The sequence below is a fragment of the Lipomyces tetrasporus genome, assembly GCF_029532465.1.
Source record: "Lipomyces tetrasporus strain NRRL Y-64009 chromosome Unknown POJ06scaffold_8, whole genome shotgun sequence".
NCBI classification, from domain to species: Eukaryota; Fungi; Ascomycota; class Lipomycetes; order Lipomycetales; family Lipomycetaceae; genus Lipomyces; species Lipomyces tetrasporus.
The window spans coordinates 1,224,243-1,241,956 of NW_026611603.1; the positions used below are offsets into that span (position 1 = coordinate 1,224,243).

General features: G+C 47.6%; 7 protein-coding genes across 7 annotated transcripts; 3 read left to right on the forward strand and 4 right to left on the reverse strand.

Annotated features, from left to right (window-relative positions):
- Nucleotides 1-1,389: 1,389 nt before the first annotated feature.
- Nucleotides 1,390-2,256, forward strand: POJ06DRAFT_270041 (uncharacterized protein; the record flags this gene model as incomplete). The annotated part of the gene is made up of 3 exons (XM_056189415.1): nt 1,390-1,528; nt 1,578-1,877; nt 1,931-2,256. 3 exons carry the CDS (start codon nt 1,390-1,392, stop codon nt 2,254-2,256), a joined length of 765 nt encoding a protein of 254 aa, XP_056042415.1.
- Nucleotides 2,257-2,522: 266 nt separating this feature from the next.
- On the reverse strand, nt 2,523-3,163 carry POJ06DRAFT_239818 (uncharacterized protein; the record flags this gene model as incomplete). The annotated part of the gene is made up of 3 exons (XM_056186055.1): nt 2,523-2,954; nt 3,007-3,082; nt 3,120-3,163. 3 exons carry the CDS (start codon nt 3,161-3,163, stop codon nt 2,523-2,525), a joined length of 552 nt encoding a protein of 183 aa, XP_056042416.1.
- A 1,371-nt stretch (nt 3,164-4,534) lies between these two features.
- POJ06DRAFT_270043 (uncharacterized protein) lies at nt 4,535-5,093 on the forward strand (the record flags this gene model as incomplete). The annotated part of the gene is made up of 3 exons (XM_056189416.1): nt 4,535-4,796; nt 4,851-4,921; nt 4,980-5,093. The coding sequence occupies 3 exons, from the start codon at nt 4,535-4,537 to the stop codon at nt 5,091-5,093; spliced, it is 447 nt and encodes a 148-aa protein (XP_056042417.1).
- Nucleotides 5,094-5,358: 265 nt separating this feature from the next.
- Nucleotides 5,359-7,136, reverse strand: POJ06DRAFT_226026 (uncharacterized protein). The gene is made up of 3 exons (XM_056185716.1): nt 6,703-7,136; nt 6,351-6,638; nt 5,359-6,264 (listed from the first exon to the last, which is right to left on the reverse strand). The coding sequence occupies exons 1-3, from the start codon at nt 6,859-6,861 to the stop codon at nt 5,806-5,808; spliced, it is 906 nt and encodes a 301-aa protein (XP_056042418.1). The 5' UTR covers nt 6,862-7,136; the 3' UTR covers nt 5,359-5,805.
- A 390-nt stretch (nt 7,137-7,526) lies between these two features.
- Nucleotides 7,527-9,967, reverse strand: POJ06DRAFT_296672 (uncharacterized protein; the record flags this gene model as incomplete). The annotated part of the gene is made up of 8 exons (XM_056190559.1): nt 7,527-7,871; nt 7,951-8,049; nt 8,191-8,457; nt 8,605-8,824; nt 8,845-9,021; nt 9,094-9,247; nt 9,295-9,579; nt 9,636-9,967. The coding sequence occupies 8 exons, from the start codon at nt 9,965-9,967 to the stop codon at nt 7,780-7,782; spliced, it is 1,626 nt and encodes a 541-aa protein (XP_056042419.1). The 3' UTR covers nt 7,527-7,779.
- Nucleotides 9,968-10,901: 934 nt separating this feature from the next.
- POJ06DRAFT_200302 (uncharacterized protein) lies at nt 10,902-11,549 on the forward strand (the record flags this gene model as incomplete). The annotated part of the gene is made up of 1 exon (XM_056185186.1): nt 10,902-11,549. A coding segment is annotated over one exon (648 nt), but the record flags the coding sequence as incomplete, so codon positions are not given.
- A 5,463-nt stretch (nt 11,550-17,012) lies between these two features.
- Nucleotides 17,013-17,351, reverse strand: POJ06DRAFT_239822 (uncharacterized protein; the record flags this gene model as incomplete). Its single annotated transcript, XM_056186056.1, has 1 exon — nt 17,013-17,351. The coding sequence occupies one exon, from the start codon at nt 17,349-17,351 to the stop codon at nt 17,013-17,015; it is 339 nt and encodes a 112-aa protein (XP_056042421.1).
- Between the last annotated feature and the right edge of the window lie 363 nt (nt 17,352-17,714).

Genomic DNA, 17,714 nt, shown 5'->3' on the forward strand with positions numbered 1-17,714 from the left:
TTCGAATCTAAAGCTTCTACAAATATTCGACGGGAGGCAGGAATAGAGAGGCTCTGTGAGGATGACTGGACCGGGAACAGGGCTAAGACTAAGACTAAGAAGTAACAATTCTATATCTTGTAAGGATATAGGATCTGGTATCTCGAGCTTGGCTCAACGGCTGGGACAAACCCCGCATTTTATAGCTCCAAACCCCGTAAGTTATGACTTCGAAAGATGACACAAAACAAGTAAAGCCGAAACAAGAAAGCGATAAATAACAAAGTACGTGAGCAAGACAAACTAAAAAAATCAATGCCAACTACATCGACCCACTTAGAATTCTCCAGCTGACTGGAAACCTTAGTTGTACTCAGTCCGGGACTATTGGCTGTCAGCCGTTTTGACATTCACCATCTACCCCCCCAGTACGTAGATTTCACCAACTATTATTGAGTCAACACCAACACTGTCGGCCTGTGGCGACAATCCTAAGCCAAATTTGTTGTGATATTGTTTGTTTCCTTTAACAAAATAGGCTGCCAATGATGCTTTGCATGAAGCCACAGTGAATGCAGTTGCCCCAGTAGCAATCGTAGTAACGGCTGCAACTCCGGCGCCTATCAAAATGTTTTTATCCACCTCTTCCTAATTATCGGTACTACTACTTTTCCTAAACACCAATATGTTTGCTACTCCTATTTAGCGGTAGCATAAATATGAGGCAATTAGCAAGCAAGACACAAAAATCAGGAAAACATTGACTTGACAGCTTTGTTCACACCATAAATTATGTAACTGCGCCTCTTGATTTTGACCGGGAACCACTTGACTTCGCCCGGCTTAGACACTTCATCGGCACAATCTGCGCAACCGTCGGATGGATCAGATCGATGATCTTCGAGCATATTGTCCACGTAAGAAGAGGTAACAGACTGACAGAGACTAATGGAAGAAAAAATCGCGTCAAATATAAATAAGAGTGCAAATAAGTGGGGCAGTTTGAGGCAAAGGTGTAGTGAATGGCACCAAGCGTAGGACAATAAACGACATGACCAAGTGGTTTATAAATTATAGTTATGGGTGAGCTTGCGGACATGTCGAGCTTGACGATCGTGGATTTCAGGGGCAAAATGGTACGTGCCAGACATAAGTTACACCCTAACTCTGAATTACATCACAAGACCGCATTTGAAAACAGCGCCCCATTGATTCCCAGGCTCACCGTGAAACATGTGAGTATGCGCTCGAACTCCAGTGTATAAATACCTACGGCTAATCCTTAGCTCCCCTATGCTTATGTCCCCATCCAATCCTCCTAACCGAAAGGCTGTCGCCTTTAACTTGGATCCTAGGATAATACCCGCATCCGAGAAATCGCACAGCCTACGGACTCGAAACAACAGGATAATGGCAAAGCAACTCTATGAAAAGTTCGAGGGAGGTCAGGTTACAGACGATATGTTAGCAGAAGCCTCAGTACTCTTCAACGAGAATTACGGAATTTGGGTCAACGAGGCCGCCAAATTGGGGGCCTTTGCAAAACCAGGTTAGTCTATTGAAATTGTTTCTATTTTTATTTACTAAGGTTAGGATAGGGAGTCGTGTGAGACTCAGTAAGGACCGGCTTCGATGCCAATGTCTGCCCGAAGGTGCCGCCTGCTCTTACGTTCGAGTTACAGTTGATGGCCATCTCGCTGGCAATGCGTTTGCCTGTCGTTGGATTTCTAATGGCAGAACTGTGTGTTGGATCACTCAGCTGGTGGTCCACCTGGACTTTCGGGAGCGCGGACTTGCGTGCGGCCTGTTGAATCAGCTCAGGGAAGACGACGATGATATTTACGGACTTATCAGTTCCCATCCTGCCGCCTGCATGGCCGCTGCAAAAGTGTTCGGAAGTAAGGTGCACGTTGCGTTAACCCATTGTAATTCGGCACTAAGTTTGTTACAGATAGCATTAATCTAGTCAATCTTGACTTCATCCGCAAATATACAGAAGCAGTAATGAAAGTGTCGCCAATCAGCTATGTCAAAGACGCAAAGCTCCGTGGCAGTCTCTTTGATCCTGGAGACACTAGCGGTCGTATTTCGTCGGTTGATACTAATTTTTTCGTCGACCACGCTGAACCGCTGGAGGCCCTTGCATGGGTGAGACAAGAGTTCGAGTGGCCCCTTGGAGAATTGCTTGAGGGCAATGAATTCGTCATTATTCTTGAAGTTAGACGCCGTGCTCGATCAAGGTCTCGGTCAGCTTCGCGGGCTCAGTCTGCTGCTTGACGTGTCGTTATCGAAGTAGTTGAATGATATCCCCAGTGGCTCTCGCCGAGGACTCCCTGCAATGCTTATGGGTACTGAAAATCGCTGCTTTGTATGGGATTTTGACCGATCCGCTCGCTGGGACGATCCACTCGCTTGCCGATCACGTTAGCCGAAACCCCACATCGTCGAGTTGGTGCATGACTTTGAATAGGAGCCAGCGAATGCTCTCCGTATCGTTCAACTACAAGCGTCGCACTAGACTCATTGTCAGTAAAGGAAGTGTACTACTTCGAGTACGAAGATTCACTTGTAGGTTGTCCACTAGTATGCGTTCCTGAGATGATCCGTGAAGGTGACGGTTGCACAGCTGGAAGAGAGGAATTAGAATGGCCTAAACCATCGTTTGTGTTGTCGTCGGTCTCTAAATCCCCGTCCAAAATATCCAGCTCCCTGTCTCCGTATAAGTCATTAACGCTCAAAACGCTCTGCCCATCAGAACACTCTTCCTGGTCGGCCATTACGTCCGCAAAGTCCTCATCTTCCGCATCGTCCTCGTCGTCGTTCTGACAGTCGCCAATATCGTCATTATGCTGAACATCATCTTCAAACTCTTGACCATTCTGTTGCTGCTGAGAACCAAACTCGTCGTTATTAAATGGAGTGTCTGGCCTGGTCGTGCTACTGACAGTCTGGAGAGATCCTTGTAAAAGAGAAGGCTAAGTTGTTTAGTCAAAAAGTTTGCTAAAAGGAGTTTTAACAGCCGCTAACCTGTTCGTCTCTGTCTGCTGTAAGCAGTGATGCTCTACCAATAAGCCTTCTCTGATTCTTATGGCGATAATATGTCCTCGATGAGACTTCGTATCCTAATCCCGCGACATAACGTGCATTGCCTTGGGCAATAGAACTTGCCGTTGTCTACAGGCATAATGTTCGCTACTAGCGATTACGTTGATAAGACGTGTGAGAGAGATAGAGCTGGATGGACGATGTGAACTATAGAATGGAAGCTGAGAGTCTAGTCTCGATGGAGACCAGTCTCAAGGACAATTCAGATCTATATATACACGAGCAGCCTCCTCAAACTCGGAGGACGAAACAAGAAGAACATCAGCTACGTGAAGCAAACGAAGTACAGGATCAGAACACATGATCCTCATGGAGTGAGTTATCACACAGCCGATGACCAGACCTGCACAGACAGAGCGGAGAGGGAGCTCCAACTAGCCGAGACACGAAGCGGAGAAAGAACAAACTCCGAAGGCGTGCTTCGAAGATCGAGGCACGAGTGTGGCAAATATGATGTCCAGCGAAGGCCAGATGCGGCTTTCAACGATGTAAGCCCAAGCTGAGGACTCCTGAGGGACTGCGTAGCGAGTGAAGTAATCACTGAGACCCCAGTCGGAAAGCCCCATATACCTGGAAGTCGCTTCTAGCCTGCAGCTGAGGCTGACCGACGGCCGATCGAGCAAGACACACGACATAAGAATAGAACAGAGAATTCCCCAAGAGCGGGGCAATGAGACTGAGACCTTAACGGCAGCGTTGGAGGCGTATTCTCTTTCGTAGACCAATTGCCTCCCGAAGAGCAAAGAGCTCCGACAACGTGCTCGATCCGACTCTGGAGTGGAGACTGAGAAATCTCATGCAACGAGGATGATAAAATAACGAGTGACGTATTGTTTATTTTGAGTGAGTTTTTCCGCTTGGGTTGCTGATGCGGCTCACGAATGTCAGTGACGCGCGCGTGTTAGTTCTACCGCCTTCCTTCCCCTCTCCCTTCTCTCGCACTGTTTACCTAACTACCAACTATGTACATACACTAACAACGCCAAGTCAGCCATCATGCCGCAGTACTATAATATATCTTACATACGACTTCCAGTAGACTCTAACCTACATATAGCAAGTGCGATTAGATGTGAATAACTTAGATTATGCTAACTTCTCCACACTAGATGAAGGAAGGAACGCGGTACCGAGACCGCAAGGAGCCGGCCAAAAATCGGCAATAGGGCCACTTTAACTGCCTAGGTTTATCGAAAGAGCGTAACATCACACGAGCGGCAAAAGATATTTGCGTAAATGTAGCCGTTGCGCGGCTGAAATGGATGTTGCTAACTGGTCTTTGTAGGGCTACCTGGACAGCTTTGCTGAGCTGCATTACCTGCAGGCCCTTGACGCCACGGTGCCAAGAGATGACGGTACCGCTATTTCACTCAGATACCGGGTTTTTTGCAAACCCACATTTTATTCGTATAAAAAGTGGAAGCATGTTCCTGTGGGTATCCAGATACGAATGTGCGAATATTTAGAGCTAGAATTTCCTCTGCTGTCTCTGGCCGAGGGCCAGTGGGCAGCAGTTGTGTATTTGTCGGGATACTTCCGACGTGCGCACGGTAGTATCAGTGGCTCCCGTTTAAGCGCGGATTATCAGGTACGCGTTGTTGATGAGGACAGTGACGAATATGTCGCAGAAGAAACACTGCAAGACACGCAGAGCGAAGCGGATGGAGAGATCACCGATGTTCCGCAAGGAGGGGATGGCAGCGTTGAAAATGGTACCGTTTAAAAGTTATCAATTGGCGATTTAGCAGGCAATTAACGAGGAATAGAGCCACAATCAATCCGAATTTCGGCCACAAGCTGCCGGCAATCTTATAGGGCTCTCACTCCCACGCTGAAGGTAAAACTACTATTTAGTTTATATCAGGAATTGCTAACGGTAGTGTCATTTATCATAGGGATCGGAGTCCCGCAAACTTGAGGCTGCCAAGAGAGAAAAGCAGCTCGCCAATCTGGAGAGAGCTAGGAGTATCAAGCTGCGTCAGTCTTATCTGGCGAAACGTAATTTATAGTAGCCTGCCGGCTGCTATTAAACGGTTTGCTCAGTTGCTCTGTTGCTGTGATTCAATAAATATAGTAGTAACGTATCTAAATGGGAAGCTACTCCTGAAAACTCTCGTAGTTACTCGAGTCTAGTGACTTGTCACAAGGAACTCGCTATGCCGAAATACTGTAGAGGATCGTGTGCGGCGGGAGAGTCACATCGATCAAGTGACTCTGTCCAAAGAGTTTTCAGATGTATGGATAGTGCCATTTATTTTGTTCACTGACTCGCTGTGACCAGTCGTCAGAGTGACAACAACAATTTCTTGGAGTGGCTCTGCAAATTGCCATCAGAGCGGCTCTGACCAAACATCAGAGTGTGCTCAGAGTTTTTGTTATAGGGAAGCTCTAAACTCAGGAGCTGCAGTTTGGCCCGACGGTGTGAAAACTCAATTGCTTTCAACATCCCCCGGTCGTCATTCGACTTGTATTCGCCGCGTTATTCGTATTATCGAACATAGATTGCGTGAGAAATTGTATTCGTGCCGTTAGACCCATAAGTCCAATACTAGGGAGATAAGCCGAGGAAGGAAGCTTCATTGGAGGTAAGATATAATAAATAGAGAGATGTGACGGAGTTTTATATTTGTACAGCCAACCTTGACCAGTATAAGATGCTAAAGGGAGATGCGGATTAATATTACTTCGAAAATGCGCTAGCATTAACTATCTTGTCATGTGTCACTTTTGAAGCTCAGCAACACCGAAGTCGCCACTCAACTTGATCTTCAGCAAGTCCTTCGATACTATCGCCTCCTCCTTCGCCATAAGCTCGTCCACAGACCAGTTCGTAGTCATGTAACGTCCGTTCATGAAGCTCGCAGCATCAGTCGCTAACCACACCACCACACCTCCAGCCAGCGCCGCTGTATCCTTGGCAAACGCCTTGAAACTCTCCGTGACCATATCGGTCATAACAATCCCAGGATGAAAGGCGACAGCGGTTACATTGGGGTTTTCCGCCGAGATATAAACACTGAGCTGTAGATTTGCCAACTTGGCGATGGAATAAGCAGAGATACCGGGAATGACCATAAGCCCGCCACCAGATGTCAAACCAATTACGGTCCCTTTCTTTTCGGTGCCGAGAACTTGAAGGAAATACTTTGCCACTAGCATATAACCTTTGACGTTTACCTCCTAAAACCAACTACATTAGCGAGCGAACAAACGACGCGACAAAACCGCGAACCATAACGCAAGGACAGAATGAATGAATAACTTACAAAATCTCCCCACCAATCACTTAACGACGCAGTCCTGATCTGTTGACCGTCACTGTTGAAAACTCCAGCATTATTGACCAATACGTCCACAGTTCCAAATTTGTTTTTGACCTGCTCGAACAAGTTCTTCACCGACTCTTCGTTGGTGATCTCCAAGGCAACACGGAGAACCTCCACCTTTTTATTGACCTTACGGATCTCCTCTTCGGTCTCTTTCAGAGTTGCCGGATTCCGAGCAGTGATAACAATAGCTTTCGCGTTAGCTTTGGCAAAGGCGACTGCAAAGCCCTACAAACAGTTTAGCGTGAGCAACCTTCCAACAAGAACCCACCGTTCGGAAATTTAGACGTACATATTTTCCGATGCCTCTGCTGGCTCCGGTAATCACGACGATTTTGCCAGCCTGAGAGAGAGCAGGCGAAGTAGGGTCAACGCTGGGATAGACATCTCTGTAGACGTTCTTCGTGAACGAATTCGAAGTAGTGAAGTAATGATCAGGAAGCTGGTCCATGATGATAATTGGTATATTGGCTATATCGTAACTAGAATCTGCCAGATATTTACAAGTTCGATGGCGGCTTCATGCTATACATATGCCTTATACACGTGGAATAACCCCTGAACAAGCGTCACTATCATGCTATGCTCATCACCTCAGCGGACGCCACGCGATTGGTAATGCTTGGTAAACGGATAGACAGATAAGATTGGTAATAGTGGTAATAATTGGTAAGCGGACGCGATTAGTAACATTGTCTTGAGCTCAACATTGGCCACAGTCATAATTGATTATCCCAAAGTCATAAGCTGTCTGTGATTTGCATCATGACACGCAACCCCTCCCTGTCTAGATGACGTCAGGTCACTGATACCCTGTTAGACGCGGTTGCACGGCTGACACATCACAAGTGTGGAATGAGCAGGGTAACAGTTATTTTGGGAATGGCAAACCCTTACCATCGGAAAAATTTCCAAAGGGCAAGGGTTACAGATACGATGCCTCATTTAAAGTTAGAGCTTGTATACAAAAGGAATAGTCCTGCTGCAGTTTAAAGTTTTTGTGAAGCTACTTTGTTAGAGTACTAGTGCGCAAAATCGCTTCTAGGGTTAGGGAAAAAGTCGGGACATATTTGGGGAGAAATAATCAAGAATCCAGCTCCTGAGGCAATTCCAATTCTACCTAAACACACGTGACGACCATCTCGCTCCGTGGTCGTCCGTCCTTACGGCTCGCGCTCGATTCGGGACTCCGTCAGGATTAATAGTTGCTGTTCTCTCTCCCGGCGCGACGGCTTGTGCTCTGTTTTGCGCTCGGCTCTCGGCCGTCACATGCTGGATCGTATGTGTGTGTTGACGGAGAAATGTGGACCCCTGATTACAAGTTGCGCAAACCTATGTTGATGTAGATTTCTTTCTCACAATTAAAGCTTTATTCTGCTCTCTCTGCAAAGTTTTGATCAGTAGTAAACCAGAACGGCCATTTCCCCGCATCCAGACCAAATATCTCGTCCTGAGCAGAGTCTGCCCGGTTGCATTTCATGACCAAAGCTCATCTAGCACGGCGACCTGAGTCAAGTAAGAATCAAAGCCTGTCCATAACCTAATGACAAGTCATTGTAATTGCAGTCAAGCCCTTCGGTGATATAGTTATCCTGCGAATCTGTCGAAACCGCCTGACTCGGGGAACGCAGCTCATTGACTTCGGGAAGAATCGGTCTGCGTCTCGATCGGCGATTGGTGCTGGCGGAATGTTTGAACTCATATCAGGATGGGTTCCCGGCCCGTCGATGGACCAATCTGCAACTGTAAGGACTGTCTTGAATATGGCTGCTAAGCACACCCTGGGAGGCCAATCGGCGTCGGGCGTTGGCTGTCTTTTCGACAACATTATCAAGACGGTTTATAGCTCGCCGACAACATTGTATGCTATCATTCTGATTTTGGATCTTGGAGAATATTCGGACACATGATTTCCACGTGTTGAAGGCTCGTATTTTGAGACTAAATTTTGTGTGTCTCGCTCTTTTTGCAACCAGACATATCAATGCTGCATGAAACGCTCGGAACCATTGCATCCATGCGATGCGCGCGATTTTAGGAAACGAGCCTTGCTATTTCTGCCTCGATGCAGGCCTCTTCCGCCTCGGGATGAGAATTGGATAACAGTGGAAGTCGATAAAGTACTAGCACGTTATGGTTTACTATGATATGCAGGATCAAGGCGACCCTAACGTAATGGACCTTTCTTCGTGACTGTTCAGATCTTTTGGGCTCGGTCCAGACGGCTCGAACGTTAGTGATGGCGGTATGTCCTTATGCCATTGACGGATTTGTCGTGCGATCAATTTCTTCCCCGCAAGTGTCAAAGATTTAGGTTGAGCGAATGAGTTTGCAACCAGATCGCGGGTGATTTCCATCAGTTCCCAGGTACATCGATTATAAAATATTTCGTAATGATAGAAATTTGTGAGGTCCTTTCACCAAACAATTCCACGTTGCCAATTTCTTGTGGCAAAGCGCAGTCAAAGAAGCCTAGGCCATTGGGACGTCCGAACATGACGCTCAATGCAGTTTCTTGTGCAGCAACGGTGTGGAAAAGTCTGCGACGGATTTCGATCTCCTCTGGAGCGAGGCTGGAAATGAGACTTGGGTCACGATGTAGCCCCATCAACTGAGCCAAACGAATCACCGTCCCTAGTAACGGCCAGTGTTCGCCCAATTTTCCTTAGTGCTGTAGGTAAACAGCGATAAAGCAGAACGTTGCGATTGAATCGATGGATGGCGAGGTCAGAAAGTTAGCCATTCCCAAAAGTTGAAAGGATGAGGCAATGAAGTTCCAAGGAGTTGGATTGGGAGCCACGAGATCCCCTAGACCAAGCACTGCAAACAAAGAGCAGCTTCCTGTGGCAGCGGTGTGACTGCTAGGTCCATGCATCATTCATACCTTTGTAATATCCAAGGCATAGGGAGATAGTGATGAAGAGGATCGACTATTTCAATGAAGCTATCTAGGATAGCGTCGAGGCTCTCACGTGCGATGCTATGAAAGCAAGCGCAGATGTCATTAACACTGTAATTCATGGAGGAAGCTGTCGGGAAGATACTACCACCCTCACTCACGCTCGATTTGTTGTTGTCGGTGCCGCCAACGAACGCAAACAAGAGACCTGAAGGTTGATTCGGAAGCAAGGACATCATCCGATGAAGAGATTTGGGGCCGCGGGTCCTCCTAGATAGAACGAACGACCATAAAAATTAAAATAGCTCGTCTTGATCGTAGACCACTTCCGCGGTCCTTCGCCTTTCCAGTCAGTACGCAAATCAGCAGGATCTTTGCTTTGGTTTCGCAGCTGAGAAATCAATGCTTCGAGCTGACTGATTCGCGATTGCAGAATTTTGTTCTCTACATCTAGAGATATTGTATCGTTTTCAAGGCTTTCCAGATATTCAGCTGTCAATGCTTTGTACGCGCAATTGCTAGTTTGGCGGTTAAGACATTGCGAACAAGGCCTCTTCCGGTTGCACTTCCTCTTCAAGCGGTGGCAAAGGATACAGGCTTGTATGATCCTCGATCGAGATCTTCTTTGGGACCGATTATCTTCTGCCTCCGATGCCATATTTAAAAGCAGAAAGAATGTTGCCATTTCTCGCGAGATTAGAATAACAGAACCGAAAATGAAGACTCAAAATGTCTAGGTCGCAGTCGTTGGCTGTGCTGGGTAAACCCAATTGATCCACTCGTGGAGGCTAGTGACAGCACCTTCCCCGGAGAGAGTGCTCGTTTAGCTTACGGAGCTTAACCTAAAGCTCGGCAATGCTAAGAACATCTATACCATATGGGGATTGACAAACGATCTCCCTGTACTCCAAAATACGTGTTAGGACGTGAAACCCTGAAACCCTGAAAATAGAATATGAAGCTGTGAATATGGACATTTGGGCAACTGCTGCTGGGGAGAGTCTCGAGGATATTGCATCACATTGAGCTGGAAGGCTCTAAGGTGCTACCGTGGACCTTTGAAAATTAAGTACGAAAGGGTAAAATACGAGCAACATTGGGACTGTACCCGCTATTCCCTCTTGGGACTTTCAAAACCTAACCCTGAGGACGTGATTAGATGCGAATATTCGACGATTAATTATTAGGCGAATAACGAATATTAACTGATTCGCACTGCTCGGGATTTGCGAATAAAATAGTCGAATATTATTTGCAGTGGTTGGGGCTTGCGAATAACGAATACAAATAACACCAATTCCTGCGAATATTCGTATTCATAGCAGCTTTAATTCGAAGATTCTGGATACCTGTGAGGGCCGGGCCTCTTATCTCTTAATCTCTTATCTTTGTCCTGCCGGTGTTACCCGGACCCGGCAGGGAGTATAGTTGTTTAATGGTGTTGCTTTGTCTCTTTCCTCTTCTCTTTCTTCTTTGTCGATACTACATATAATAAAGGTAGTTCCTAGCTGTCGATCCGCATTTTCCTCATCGTAGGATCCTGACAAAGTATCGACCTTCATCGATTCCTAGAAAACTACCTATCCGATACCATGGCACGACTGAACGGACCAAGACCCTCGTTGGTTACCGATCCCAGATTCGAGGAACTGGATGACGAAGTGAGACAGTTCATTAATGACGTGAACGAAGATAATACGCCTGAAATCCCCGTTGAGAGACTGAACGAGATCCTACAACATCTGCTGAGCGACGAGACACCCGAAGGAGCAGGGATACGAGATGTCTTGCGTGGATGCCTGTTGGATTCAAGGATTTCTCGAATAGAATGCGAAAAGCTACAGCGCGAAGCTAAAGAGAACGAAGACGATGCCATTGAGGCGAAAGAATTCGCTGTTCGGAGTCAGGAAGAGTCTAAAAAGCAACAGACCGAAATTCAGAAGTTGCAGGCCCAAATTCAAACTCTGGAGAGAGAGAACACTCAGTTTCGACAGGCTAGAGGACAGTCTACGGGCTCCACTTTGAATACCGAGTCTATGCTTAAGCCGAAGGAATTTAAGGGCACCAAGTTCGATGGCAAGCCTGAGAACCTTGACCGATTCCTCAATAGGTTGACCATGGATTTCCGTCTCTATGAACACCAATTCCCGACCGACCGATACAAGGTGGCCTATGCCATATCCGGTTTTGATGAACGACCAGACCGCTGGGCGCAACAATTCCATCGTCACGACCCAGACAAGGTACTCGACGACTGGGAAAGGTTCAAGACATCTATTAGGCAACATTTTGAGGATCCAGATCTAATGGCCAACCGACGTGCGGCTTTACTGGCCATGAAACAAAAGCCAGCTGACGATCTACTTGACCATATCACTGAATTTGAAATCCCTTGTTCACAAGTTTCCTGGCCGGACGAGACGAAGGCGTCTCTTTTTCTCGAAACCCTGGCACCTGGTTTAAAAAGCTCCATTCGCCGTTCTGACGTCGACCTCGAAGCGTACGAGAAGGTCAAACAGAAAGCGCAGCGGCTAGAGAGGGAATTCCAGGACACCAAGAAGCAGCGCGCGAAAAGAGTGGATATTACAGCTGTCGCAACTCCCCACAGGATCGCCAATGGTGAATTGCGTACCGCCGGCAGTTCCGATCAGCGAACCGAATATTTACGAAAGGGTTTGTGCTTTAACTGCGGCGAACAGGGACACTTGGCAAAGGATTGTCCAAAGCACGGGGGCACTAGCAGCACCACCACAAAGCGGGTCGCTGCAGTCGAGCTTCCTACTGATGTCATCAATAACAGCCAGGAAAACTCGGTCGCTCACTGACCACTTCCGCCGTGGCTGTGAGCGACTCTGCATTTTCGGCGGCAGCAAAGACACGCGGTGGGAGGCAACTACGAGGCGTGGCCTACTTAGGCGAAAGGCGTATACGAATACTTTTTGATACCGGCTCCGATGGGAGTTTTCACGATCCCCTAATTACGAAAGAAATGAACATGACACCTGTTAGAAATGAACACATGACGATCACCACTATTGATCAGCGGAGAATCGACTTAGGCACCGAAAACGTCCGGATCTACCGTGTTCGGGGCCGAATTCCCGCCTTTGGAGATTTCGAGGCTGAAACCATTGAACTTCCGCTGGGACCAGACACCGATCTAGTTCTCGGCGCAGATTGGATGGGAGAAGTAGGATTATTAGATTCTATCGCAAAGAAGTTAGGAATCGTCACGGCCTCCGTGGAAGGAGCAGGGAGTAAAGACGATGACAGAAATGCCGATGATAAGGAAGATTACGAAGACCGGCAAGAGGCCATTAATGACATGACGATGTGTGCTAGCGTGAAAGTGGACCGCCGTTGGACACCGTTCCAGCCACGAGAACAACGATCCTCTCCGGTCAATTTCCCGTCACCCCGTCAGACCGAACAGGAAGATTTGAAAGTCGAACTTGCGTCCGCCATGAACGAGGCGCAAAAAGACGCGACACCTCGGATACCGGAGGAATACGCGGATTTTAGTGATATCTTCGCCGGGACGACTTCAGCCGACGATTTCAAGCTACCCCCTCACCGGGCGGGATTTGATCACGCGATTGAGCTACTACCAGGGAAAACACCACCTAATCGACCGCAGTTTCACCAGTCAGAATTGGAGCTCGCTGTTACCAAGAAACAAATAGAGGCATTTCTCCAGAAGGGGTTAATCCGCGTCAGTCAGTCGCCAGCCGCTGCCCCAGTATTATTCGCTGCGAAGAAAGGCTCTTCGGACCTACGAATGTATTTTGATTATCGCGAACTTAACTACATTACGACCAAGGATCGCTATCCATTACCATTGATAGACGTACTGCTGGACCGCTTGCGGAGAGCCAGGTATTATGTGAGGCTTGACCTGGAAGACGCATACCACCTCCTGCGGATCCGCGCAGGCGACGAATGGAAAACAGCATTCAAGACACGCTATGGCCTGTTTGAGTGGCTCGTTATGCCTTTTGGATTATGTAACGCCCCGGCGACTTTCCAACGCTTCATCGATCATGTCCTCCGTGGACTCACGGACGAGGAGTTAATCGCATACCTGGACGATATCTTGATCTACGGCGAGACCCTCGATGAAGTGCAGCAGCGTACTAGAAATTGTCTCCAGAGATTACGCGAATGGGGCCTACGGATCAAGCTGAAAAAGTGTCTATTTCACGTTCGCGAGGTGACCTTCTTAGGATTCCAAGTGACACCGGAGGGCATCCGTATGGAGGATGACCTCATCCAGACTATTCGGAGCTGGCCAACGCCACGGCGGATTAAGGACGTACAGGCATTTATTGGCACCACTGGCTTCTATCGGCGGTTTGTGGAACGATATTCACACATTGCGAAACCACTGACAGATTTGACAAAAAAAGGACTCCCGTTCCGTTGGGGTCCAAGAGAACAAGCAGCGTTTGACTTACTTAAATCCCACTTCGTCCATGGAAAGATCCTCGCGCATTTTGACCCGGCCAAACAGATTTATGTCTACACGGATGCGAGTAAGGACGCCGCCCCCGCAATTATGTGTTAGGAAGACAGCGCTGGAAAACTACGTCCGGTCCTAATCTGGAGTAAGAAGTTCCGCGGCAGCGAACGACGATATGCTACCCCCGATCAAGAACTACTGGCGATTGTGTGGGGGATGGAGCGTTTCCGGCCCTACGTTCAAGGGGCTAGGCATACCGTGATCGTGCGGACTGATCATGCAAACTTACGCAGTTTCACTACAACTAAAAATTTGAATCCCCTGCAAGCTAGGTGGGCCGAGCGATTATCAGCTTTTGACCTCATCATCGAGCATACCGCCGGACGAACTAATCCAGCCGACGGCCCGTCACGCCGTCCCGACTATCAGACCGACGAGCGCGATCCAGCTGGTGCACCCCAAGAGTTTCTCCGATTTGCAAATCTCCAACTTGCAGCTTTAACGTTGGGGACCGACATCGATCCGGAATTTCGCCAAGCACTGGGCACCGACGAACTAGCAATCGAAATGAGGGCGAAGAAACCTACTGGTTGGGAAGAAACTGACGGCATCTTAATGCACCACGGAAGGATCTACGTCCCATCACCATTGCGAACTAAAGTTATCCAACGAACACACGACGGACCTTTGGCTGGTCACATGGGACAGAAGCGGACTCTGGAACTGACGCAACGACGTTACTTCTGGCCGAAAATGCGGACTGACATCAACGCCTACTGCTTGGGATGCCAGTCCTGTCGCAAAAATAAACCAGATACGCATAAGACGTATGGCACCCTCAGACCTTTACCAATACCCGATCGAGTGTGGTCTAGAGTCGGCCTCGATCTAATTACCGACTTACCTACTTCCAAATACGGGAATGACGCGATCCAAGTACACATATGCCATTTCGGAAAAGGGGTCCGATTAGCACCTACCAAAAAGGCATCAGGCGCCAAAGACGCCGCAATCGTCGCTAGAAAAACAGTTATCTCCAAACAAGGACTCCCGCGCGCATGGGTCATGGATAGGGATCGACGCTGGTTGAACTCCTTCTGGACACAACTCAGTACAGACCTGCGAATGGAATTGAGATTTTCGACCGCCTACCATCCATCCACCGATGGCCAAACGGAGCGGGTTAACGAAGTCGTTGAAGCGTACTTGCGAGCCTTTATCAACTTCTTCCAGGATGACTGGGAAGACTGGTTAGACCTAGCCGAATTCGCATACAACAATTCCTGCCACTCGGCTACTGGATTCTCACCTTTCTTCCTCGAGCACGGTTATGATGCGGACATGGAACCGCTAACTGAACACGCGTCAGGCAAAGAAATCACGGATGTCAGCGCCGCCTCGTACACCATTTTCATGAGAGAGGTCCATGAAATAGCCAAGGAGAACCTGGAACGCGCACAACTCATGAATAAACAGTATTTTGATCGCAAACGGAAGGAGAAGTGTTATCAAGTCGGCGATCGGGTGTACCTGAACTTACGAAACATTCGTTCCTCCAGGCCGTGCAAAAAATTGGATTACAAAAAAGAGGGACCGTTTACGGTCAAACGCGTCATCAATCCCAACGCTTATGAACTGGAACTCCCCACGCAGATGAGAATCCATCCCGTGTTCCACATTGAATTACTTGAACAATACCACGAACCCGTGGAGGGCCAGCATTTTGAGCCGAATGTGACACAACCGACTTACACGGACGGGCATCTGGAATGGAATGTACATGCAATTGTTGATGCATCGCGCGATATGCCAGATGGCCACGGTCAACTATACTTCCATGTCAACTGGGAGGGCTACGATGATGACTCGGACAACACGTGGGAACCCATGTGGCACTTATCGAACTGTCCCGAAAAGGTCGACGAATTCATCCGAACGCATCCCGATCATCCCGCTCTGCCTATCAAGGATAGCGACATGAAACCGATGAGAGCCGCCACACGCACGGCTACCACGCGTTCTACGCGGAAAGGCCGCACACGCGGCGCAAGCATTGAGCCACACATAGTGGAACTTATATTTTTCTTCTTGATAACTATTATTTATATTTCTTGGGTTACAGGTTGACGGATTTAGAATTCGAGGACGAATTTCTTTGGAGGAGGGGCATGATGTGAGGGCCGGGCCTCTTATCTCTTAATCTCTTATCTTTGTCCTGCCGGTGTTACCCGGACCCGGCAGGGAGTATAGTTGTTTAATGGTGTTGCTTTGTCTCTTTCCTCTTCTCTTTCTTCTTTGTCGATACTACATATAATAAAGGTAGTTCCTAGCTGTCGATCCGCATTTTCCTCATCGTAGGATCCTGACAATACCTCACAAATCGTTAGGGGTGGACACGAATGACGAATATATATCGCATTCGTACGAACATTCGCAATTCGCATGCGAATAATTGGATCTTGCATGCTTACGAATGCGAATGCGAATAAAAAAAATTATTCGCAATTATTCGCAATATTCGCATATATTAAATACATTAAAAACAACTGGCACAGCGGCACACATCCGCCGCACAAGACCCAGCTCATAACGCTACAAGTAACCAAACACCCTAACTTCGCTAACGCTTTCTCATTATTTTCGTCGCTGGAGTACATATCCCTTAACAAAACAAGCTTCCTCATAGTAAACCTACCGCTTAACACAAATCCTTTCTTGATAACTTAGTCGATCGGTCGATTCCATGATAAATAAGTCTGGACTGAGATTGCTATCGTACGCTGTCTAATCCTTCGAATCAAGTAAAATAAAGTAGTAAACTGCTAAACTGTAGATACAGTATACTCTGAAATTAATTTCGCATACATTCGTCATGTGTAGCACTTTATCCTGAAGCTTCAAAGGTAAGGAGAAGTGCGATCGTGGGTTAGTTGTTGTGGGGAAGCATTGGGAGTTGAGCAATAACGAGCGACGAGGACTTTTTCCTGGATTTGGAAGCAGTGCACCAAGCTTCGATCTGACCAGGTATTAAAAGGTCGGCAAACTCAACATATGAGCATCTAACGAGCAAGACGTCTAATTTTGTTGGTTTAGACTCTTGAAATTGACTGACTTAATGATTTAGATAAGTTGTCTATAACGCTTGTCAACTAACTATGACCTCTCCTATTCTTGATGACTTGAGCTACGACAATTAATCCCGGAATGTCACCACATATATCAAAGGCCAGCTTTTCGAACCGACTTATTTACCATATTCTGTTTCGAGTATTGTGTGCAGATCCTCACCCTTTCGCCAACGTACAATAGTTTGCACCAAATGATCAGGAAAGTTGGTTTTCACCTCTTCCCATGCCGCCCTTCTAGCCACGCATATTTGGCGTTGCTCGGCCATCCTTGCCAAATCGATCCGGAAGTCCTCGTACGCCGCATAGTAGCTGACATATTCGAAGGCTGCATCGCGTCTGTAACGTTCGCGTTGCCAGAGCGCTTGGCTGCACTGCGCAGCCGTTGGGTCAAACGTGAATCGAAATCCGATGAATAGGATATATTGGCGGTCACCTATAAAACTCTTAAGTACCATTTCGATAGTGGTATTCCAGAAGACAATTACTTTCTCCACCAGCTGTTGAAATGTCCCCTCCCATGGCCAAATCCTGGTGATTCGGTCTACATGGTTGATTAATTCTTGATTAATTCGCGACTGCTGTAAGGCTCTTCAGTTGGCAGCATCGCCAACGGCGTCAACCCGATCAGTTCCAACAAGAAGAACAGATTTTCCATGTTCTTAGTCGGAGCCACCAAGGTTGACTCCGGCGAAGGAGGGACTTCGGGAACATTCCGACAGTAATTTGTTAACCATTGTGAGCTATTTTGATGGCGCCTTGCGTCGGTTCCTCTAGGTACCGTTGCCAATGTTTGTCGGAGTCGGCGTCTCTGAGTGCCT